This window comes from Pelophylax lessonae, assembly GCF_965119305.1.
Source record: "Pelophylax lessonae genome assembly, chromosome: 8".
Lineage (NCBI taxonomy): Eukaryota > Metazoa > Chordata > Amphibia > Anura > Ranidae > Pelophylax > Pelophylax lessonae.
This window is the reverse complement of record NC_138775.1, coordinates 10,303,987-10,313,304: the sequence shown is the minus strand read 5'-3', so window position 1 is coordinate 10,313,304 and position 9,318 is coordinate 10,303,987. Positions and strand designations below refer to the sequence as shown.

Sequence of the window (9,318 nt, the reverse complement as noted above, 5' to 3'; positions counted from 1 at the left end):
GCCCAAGACTGATTGGACAATCTCCTTTAGATTTACCATCAACTGTGTAATAGGAGGACAAACCCAAAACAAGCCATTCAATATAAAACCAAAATCAGGCCCTTTGTACTACACTTGTGGATCCAATCAGATTGCATAGTCAGCCTTATGGGCCATACACACTATAAGATTTTCTGAAGACTTTTTCCTTTAGATTTACCAAAACCATATAATAGGAGGTCAAACCTAAACACTTTCAATTTGCATGCAATCTGGCAGGCCCTTGTACTACATAGAAAAGGTAAATCTAAAGGAAATCTAACCACAAAAGTTGGATAGTGTGTTTTCAGCTTTAGTCCTGACCATACACCCTACAATCTGATTGTACAATTAGGCTGTAGAGCGTATGGCCAGCCCAAGACTGATTGGACAATCTCCTTTACATTTACCATAAACTATGTAATTAGGAGGACAAACCTAAAACAAGCCATTCGATATAGAAACAAAATCAGACCCTTGTACTGCAGATCCAAGGAGATTGTGCAATCAGATTGCATAGTCAGCCCTTAGCTGGACCTACAATTTTCTTATTCAATTCCCTTTAGATTTACCTTCAACTATGCAATATGAGGGCCTCCCTGATTGCATACAAATAGAAAGGGTTTCGGTTTTGACTTCATATTAGACGGTTTTGGTAAATCGTATAATGTATGGGCAGCCCAAGGCTGACTCCAATCTCCTTTAGATTTACCATAAACTATGTAATAGGAGGACCTATAATAATCCATTCAATATAGAACCAAAATCAGGCAGCATTGATGGTAGATCTAAAGGTGATTGTACAATCAGATTGCTAGTCTGGCCCCAGCCTGGTTATACACCCTGCAATCTGATTGTACAATCTCATTTACCAAATCTATGGAAGGTCACACCTATGCAATTCAATTTCTATGCAAAATGCCCTCACAATACATACTTGACGGTAGATCAAAAAAGGAGATTATGGTACAATCAGATTGCATAGTCAGCCCTAGCCTGGCCATACGCCCCGATTGTACAAATCTAATTTACATTTACCAAATCTGTGAGGTCAAACCTATGCAATTCAATCCATTTCTATGCAAATGCCCTTCTAATACATACTTGACGGTAGACCAAATTGTACAATCTCATTTTATATTTACCATATTTATGTAATACGAGGACAAACCCATACAATCCAATCAATTTCTAGGCCCTTATATATTACATAGCTGATGACAGATATTGTACAATCAGATTGTATAGCATAAGACAGGCCATATACTTTGCAATCTGATTATACAATCTTGTTTACATTTAAACAAAACTATGTAATAGGAGGGCAAACCTATACAATTCGTATCCAATTTTTATGCAAATGCCCTTATAATACATACTTGACAGTAGAACAATCAGATTGCATAGTCAGCCCATACACCCAGATTGTACAAATCTAATTTACATTTACCAAATCTGTGAGGTCAAACCTATGCATTTCAATCCATTTCTATGCAAATGCCCTTATAATACATACTTGACGGTAGACCAAAAGGAGATGATACAATCAGATTGCGTAGTTAGCTTCATTCTGGTCACACACAGTACAATCTCGTTTACATTTTACCAAAACTATGAAATTCTATCCATTTCTATGCAAATGCCCTTCTAATACATACTTGACGGTAGATCCAGAGGAGATTGTACATCCGTGCTCAACCTGTGGCCCTCAACTCCCATGAGGCATTGCAAGGCTGACCGGTACAAGCATGACTCCTAAAGGCAGAGGCACGATGGGACTTGTAGTTCTACATCAGCTGGAGGGCCACAGGTTGAGCATTCATGCAGGAATCTCCAAACTACGGCCCTCCAGCTGTTGCAGAACTACAACTCCCACGAGGCATTGCAAGCTGCTGACAGTTACAAGCATGACTCCCAAAGGCAGAGGCATGATGGGACTTGTAGTTCTGCAACAGCTGGAGGGACACAGGTTGAGCATATGGCCAGCATAAAGACTGACCGTACACTGTACAATCTGATTGTACAATTTACCAAAATAAATCACAGAATAGGATAAACTTAAAACAAATCATTTGATATACATCAGTCAGACCCCTGCACTACATGATAGATCTAAACAATCTGACTGTATAGTGTATGGTCAAGCCTTGGACTGGCCATACATTGTACAATTTCCCTTTAAATTTACTAAAACCATAGAAAATGAGGGCGGACCCAAACACTTTCATATTGTATGCCATCAGACCTTGCACTACATAGTTGGAAGGTAAATCACAAGAAAATTGTATAACGTATGACCAGCTTTAAAGATCTACGGCACTCAAAGACTCTTCTAGTTTCCCCCTGCAACTGACATCACTATACTGCATCATCCAGAAGTGTTGGGTGCCTGGTTCCCCTCTGAGCACATTGGTACAATCTGCCCACCATACATCAGTAGGGTTGGATCAAACCAATGCACCGGGGGGGGGGGGGCAATGGGCAAAGACCTGGATGGAGGTTGAAGATTCTTGGGCTCCGTGGTTCCTTGTCCACCAGCCTAAGTATCACTACAGGGTACAGTAATGACTTAGGGACCCCGCTAAAAAGGAGGCCCAGACCTAAATCTGGAGGGCTACTGAAGACCAATAACCCCAAAGTTCTCTGTGGTTCCTTGTCCACCAGCCCAAGTATCAGTACAGGGTACAGTAATGACTTAGGGGCCCCGCTCAAAGGGGGTCCAGACCTAAATCTAGAGGGATACTGAAGACCAATAACCCCAAAGCTCTCTTTGGTTCCTTGTCCACCAGCCTAAGTATCGCTACAGGGTACAGTAATGACTTGGGGGCCCGGCTAAAATGGGGGCCCAGACCTAAATCTGGAGGGATACTGAAGACTAATAACCCCGTAGCCCTCTGTGGTTCCTCCTCTGGCCCCGAGGTCACTGCTAGACAGTAGTGATCCAGGGGTCAGGGGATTGGACCACATCACTCAGGGAGGGGGGGGGGGGGGATCTGGCAAGCATCAGGTGCTGTAGATCCATCCGCTGGCCCCTATATCAATACAGTAGTGATTTAGGTTGGCAGATTGAACCACAGTGCTTAGAGGGGGGGGGATTAGGCACCAAACACATCTGGAGGGAAGTCTGACGCTGAAGATTCAAGTGCTGTAGCTCGTCCGCCAGCCCCGAGGTCACTACAGGTGAATGAATTAGGGGTCGGTGGATGGAACCACAGCACTCCATGAGAGGGGGGGACCAGGTCTGACAGACAAGCGTTCTATGCTGGAGATACTTTGTAGCAAAGATCGGAGGACAGGAAAATACAAACTGTTCTTTACAGGGGGTCACCAGTGACAGAGTGGCCCTATGTGAGCAGAGCTGGGGGCCCCCTCCGGCACTATGGAGGGGGAGGGTACAGCAGCGGGCACACTGCTCAGATACATCTCTAAGAGAGGACAGAGTGGGTAGGAGGCAGTCTATAGCAGGATCATCATCAGGCGTTATCTTTCACCAGCACAATAATCATGTTCTCTTCTAGCTTGCCCACCACCCGCTGGGCACTCTGCTGGTACAACTGGTGGAAGTCGCTGGGGGGAAAAGCGTACAACATGCCGGTGGGGTCTCTGCCCTTCCCGCTGCCGCCTACGGGCAGGCTGATGACTCCGGCCGCCTGCTTTTGTTTTAGGTAAGAGACAAGGTTCCTGAGCAGGCGCCGCTGTAGGCTGGGTTCCTCGGGGAGCACCCCCTCGTTCTGCGGGGCCTGGATGGCCACAAGCACGGCGTAGCCCCCGGGGGCGCCCTGCCTGACGCGGCGAGTCACCTCCTCCAGTTTGGGCTGGTCCAGCCGGAGCCTCTGAGCGATTTTGAGCTGTGTCAGGCTGCCCCCGCCGGGCACGGAGCGGTCTCTCAGCAGGGCGCTGGGCACGTCGCGGTCGCCTTCTAGGAAGTGAATGTAGGTGGGGAAACAGCTGTTTTTCAGTACCAGGTGACCGCACCAGACGGGCGGTAGCGTCCGTCCCTTCTCCACCCCCGGGGACTCTCTTTCCGCTGGGGGCTCGGGTGGGCGGGGGTGGTGGTTTCTCCTGGGTTGGGGTGGTTCGGGGGTAGGGGGGCGGGGCTTTTCTGGCGGTGGGGGGCGGTGATTGTGTTGCGGGGAAGGGGTGGAGCTGGCCTCCCTCTCGGTAGGTTCCCTCCTGGGGCGGTCGGGGCTGCGCTCCACCCTGCGGCCTCTATCCCCGGACAAGCTGCGTCGTCTTCGTCTCTCCTCTCGGGTCTTTGAGCTGCCGCCGCCTCCTCCTCCTCCGCGGTCCCCGCTGCGGCTGCGGACGACCCGGGCGGCGCTGCGCTTTTCAGAGTTCAGCCAGCCCGCCTCCACAAAGGGCCTTTCCCGGTCGGAGTACAGGAGGTGCGGGGGAGTCCTGTCTCTCACTCGTAGGTCGGGCTCCAGCGCCGCGCGGTGGCGGCCGTAGACCTCGGACTGGAGCAGTTCATAGGAGAGGGGCAGAGGGTAGGGGGCGGCCTGCAGCGGGGCGTAACGGGACGCGGCGGCTGCAGCCTCCTCCGGCGTCACCTTTGCAAAGTCCACGCGCAGCCGCCGGTCCCCAAGCTGGAAGCCCCTCATCTGGGTGCAGGCCGCCTGGGCGGCGTCCAGGCTCTCGTATTGAATGTAGGCGAAGCTGTCGCCCTTGACGTAGTCCACCGTGCGGATGCTGCCGAAGCGGTCGAACTCCCGGGCCAGGGCGGCAATGGAGGTGCTGGGCCCTAAGCCGCCCACCCACAGCCTGGTGCTGGGGTTGGGCTTGCCATAGCCGATCTTCATGTAGTTGCGGCCCAGCAGGCGGCCGCTCATGGCCAGCTTGGCCCGGTGGGCCATGTCCAAGTTCTGGAACTTGAGAAAGGCGTAGGCGGCGCCTTGGTTGCGGGCCGGCCGCTTGATCACCACCTCCTCGATGGGGCCGTACTTGTCGAAGGCCCGCCGCAGGTCCGTCTCCGTCACCGCATGGTCCAGGTTGCCGATGAAGAGGTTGCGGGTGGCCCGGTGGTCGTCCTCGGGGGCCAGCTGCTCGTCGTCGGCTGTGCTGCTGGCGGCCGCCGCCGCGCTGCTGGGGAGGCGGTAGTTGGCTCCTCCTCCACTGCCGCCACTCCTCACCCGCTCCTCGTAAAGTTTGTAGTAGGTGTCCGCCGAGGACCCCGGGGGCAGCAGCAGGTGGCGGGGCGAGGTGGGCAATGCGGTCAGTGGTAGCGGGCTGGGTTCAGGGCGGCGGACGCTCTGCTGCGTAAAGACTGGCTCCACCCTCAGCGGCCGGTCGTAGAGCAGCGGTCGCAGCTTGGCGTGCCGGGCCTGGCGGGCATCCGCGGGCCTGCGAAAGTTGATGTAGGCGACTCGGCCCAGGTCTGGGGTGTGCGAAAGCTTGACGCTGATGTCCCCGAAGCGCTGGAAGTGGCGGAACAGCCAGTCCTCCAGCAGGGGCTCCGGGAGGGCCGACCCCAGGTTACTGACCAGCAGGGTTTTGTACTCCGGGCTGTCCGGAAGCAGCAGCGGCCTCGGGGGTGGCGGGTCCCGGGCCCGGCGTGGTGATGAGGCCTGGCCGGCCCTCTCCCTCCTCCCCGAGCTCTTGTGGGCCTCCTCCCGCCTCTCGCGGGCCCTCTTGGCGCGGCCGGGGCTCGACTCCCCCCGCTCGCTTTGCCGCTTCATGTTGCTGGCGCTGGGTGCGGGGGAGGGCGCGCTCACACCGCCGCCATCTTCCACAATGACTGCGAGCGAGGGCGGGCGCGCGCGTCATCGGTCGGCGCCGAGGGGAAGGAGGGGGAGAATAGGGCGGAGGGGGCACGTGACCGGCAGACGCCTGTGGCCATTGGCCGAGGAGGCCGACCCTTCCCGGTGACGTCAAAGCGCGGCCTCCATGGCAACTCCAGGAAAGGAGAGGGCGGCGCGGCCATTTTGCTGGAGACCGGCGTGCGCGGCTAAGAGGGCGACCGCAAAATGGTTGCTGGCCTCCTTCTGAGGGGAAAAAAAAATATAAAAATAAAAGTTAATTACCAGGCTGTGCGACTTAAAGAACTACACCCTTACCTATACCTCCCAAAAAATAATAAAAATCCAGAACACTCGTCCCTGCCCTAAAATAAATGCTACAATATGGAGTCCAGAAATGGCTTCCTTAAAGGCAAACTTCTCACTTATCCAAAAACTCTCTCAACCTTAGACCACGTTATATGCATAATTCATGTTCTATGCTACTGCGACAGGTCATATGTTCTCCCCCATGTACACTGCCTTTCATAATTTTGTGACATCCTGACTCCTCATGTATTCATTATCTCATGTTCCTCCACGTTGTTCATTATGTTTTATTTTGTTATATGTCTATTTTGAATATTTCAATAAAAATTATTGAAAGCAAAAACTCCCTCAACGCTTGAAACCTCGCTATTGTTATGGTGGAGGTGAAAAGTAATAGCTAGGCCAAACTTAGAAACCTCCTAGCACTCTTGCCTATCGGTGTAGGCTATTTACGTTCCTCATGAAGCCTGACTGGAAAACTGTCAGGATGTTCCTAAGAAGGTTGCTAAGAGAGGCCTAGCTGTTACTGCTCACCTCCATCATCACGGAATCAAGCTGTTTCTTTGATTTAGACTCCCTCACCTGCACTTTCTATCACCCGATGCAGTAGATCTGAGCTCAGCGTTTGGGAGCTCGCTTTTGTGATGGTGGAGGTGAACAGTAACAGCTAGGCCTCTCTTAGAATCCTTGCTATATGTGTAGGCCATTTGTGTGCCTCATGAAGCCTGACTGGAAATCTCTCAGGATTTTCCTTGGGTGGTTGCTAAGAGAGGCCTAGCTGTTACTGATCACCTCCACCATCACAGCAGCGAGCTGTTTCTTTGATTTAGACTCTCTCACCCGATGCAGTAGATCTGAGCTCAGCGTTTGAGATCTCACTCTTGTGATGGTGGAGGTGAACAGTAACAGGTAGGCCTCTCTTAGCAACCTTGCTATATGTGTAGGCCATTTGTGCACCTTATGAAGCCTGATTGTAAAACTCTTCGGAAGTTCCTATGGAGGTTGCTAAGAGACACCTAGCTGTTCCTTAGGGTTGTCACCTCATCCTTTTACAACCGAACACATAATAATTACACATGTTCTGTGGCTGATTAAGGTGGTAATTAAACTCAGTGCCTTATCTGCAATAAATTAGCCTCAGAACCTGCTAGGTGTCTCTTAGCAACCTCCCTAGAAACATCTTGAGAGTTTTCCAGTCAGGCTTCATGAGGCGCATAAATGGCCTAAGCCTATAGCCAGGTTGCTAAGGTCATTGCTAAGAGAGGCCTAGCTGTTACTGCTCACCTCCATCATCACGGAATCAAGCTGTTTCTTTGATTTAGACTCCCTCACCTGCACTTTCTCTCCCCTGATGCAGTAGATCTGAGCTCAGCGTTTGGGAGCTCGCTCCTGTGATAGTGGAGGTGAACAGTAACAGCTAGGCCTCTCTTAGGAACCTTGCTATATGTGTAGGCCATTTGTGCACCTCATGAAGCCCGACTGGAAATCTCTCAGGATGTTCCTTGGGTGGTTGCTAAGAGAGGCCTAGCTGTTACTGTTCACCTCCACCATCACAGCAGCGAGCTGTTTCTTTGATTTAGACTCTCTCAGCTGCGCTTTCTCTCACCTGATGCAGTAGATCTGAGCTCAGCGTTTGAGATCTCACTCTTGTGATGGTGGAGGTGAACAATAACAGCTAGGTCTCTCTTAGCACCCTTGCTATATGTGTAGGCCATTTGTGCACCTTATGAAGCCTGATTGTAAAACTCTCAGGATGTTCCTAGGGAGGTTGCTAAGAGACACCTAGCTGTTCCTTAGGGTTGTCACCTCATCCTTTTACAACCGAACACATAATAATTACACATGTTCTGTGGCTGATTAAGGTGGTAATTAAACTCAGTGCCTTATCTGCAATAAATTAGCCTCAGAACCTGCTAGGTGTCTCTTAGCAACCTCCCTAGAAATATCTTGAGAGTTTTCCAGTCAGGCTTCATGAGGTGCATAAATGGCCTAAACCTATAGCCAGGTTGCTAAGGACGTTGCTAAGAGAGGCTTAGCTGTTACTGCTCACCTCCATCATCACAAGAGCGAGCTGTTTCCCTGATTTAATATGGATACACACTATACAACTTTTGTTGTTAGATTTCCTTTAGATTTACCTTCAGCTATGTAGTACAAGGGCCTACCTGATTGCATACAAATTGAAAGTGTTTAGATTTGATCTTATATTATATGGTTTTGGTAAATCTAAAGGAAAAAACCTAAAGACAATTGTATAGTGTGTATGGCCCATTAGACTCCATCACCTGCACTTTCTTTCACCTGATGCAGTAGATCTGAGCTCAGCGTTTGAGATCTCGCTCTTGTGATGGTGGAGGCAAACAATAACAGTTAGGCCTCTCTTAGCAACCTTGCTATATCTGTATGCCATTTGTGCGCCTCATGAAGCCTGACTGGAAAACTGTCAGGATGTTCCTAAGAAGGTTGCTGAGAGAGGCCTAGCTGTTACTGCTCACCTCCACCATCATAGAATCAGGTTGTTTCTTTGATTTAGAGTCCCTCACCTGCACTTTCTCTCCCCTGATGCAGTAGATCTGAGCTCAGCATTTGGGAGCTCGCTCCTGTGATAGTGGAGGTAAACAGTAACGGCTAGGCCTCTCTTAGGAACCTTGCTATATGTGTAGGCCATTTGTGCACCTCATGAAGCCTGACTGGAAATCTCTCAGGATGTTCCTTGGGTTCTTGCTAAGAGAGGCCTAGCTGTTACTGTTCACCTCCACCATCACAGCAGCGAGCTGTTTCTTTGATTTAGACTCTCTCACCTGATGCAGTAGATCTGAGCTCAGCATTTGAATCTTTGCTCCTGTGATGGTGGAGATGAACAGTAACAGCTAGGCCTAACTTAGCAATGTCCTAGCACTCTTGCCTATAGGTGTAGGCTATGTACGTTCCTCATGAAGCCTGACTAAAAAACTGTCAGGATGTTCGTAAGAAGGTTGCTGAGAGAGGCCTAGCTGTTACTGCTCACCTCCATCATCATGGAATCAAGCTGTTTCTTTGATTTAGACTCTCTCACCTGCACTTTCTCTCCCCTGATGCAGTAGATCTGAGCTCAGCATTTGGGAGTAAGACACAGGGAGAAATGAAACCGCTCAAGTGAAAAAAATGTGTCCTAACGATCAAACAGGGTGCTGGTTAGGTCCACAATCCCGGCATATCAATCAATAATAATTAAGCGAAAGTGATTTCGTGAAACGCGTCAACTGTGTTTGTCCCC

The 9,318-nt window shown here is 50.5% G+C and overlaps 1 protein-coding gene across 1 annotated transcript; it reads right to left on the bottom strand.

Moving 5' to 3' along the window:
- Positions 1-3,455: 3,455 nt before the first annotated feature.
- Positions 3,456-5,751, bottom strand: RBM15B (RNA binding motif protein 15B). The gene has a single exon (XM_082266039.1). It carries the CDS (start codon positions 5,691-5,693, stop codon positions 3,492-3,494), a length of 2,202 nt encoding a protein of 733 aa, XP_082122165.1. The 5' UTR covers positions 5,694-5,751; the 3' UTR covers positions 3,456-3,491.
- Positions 5,752-9,318: the final 3,567 nt, after the last annotated feature.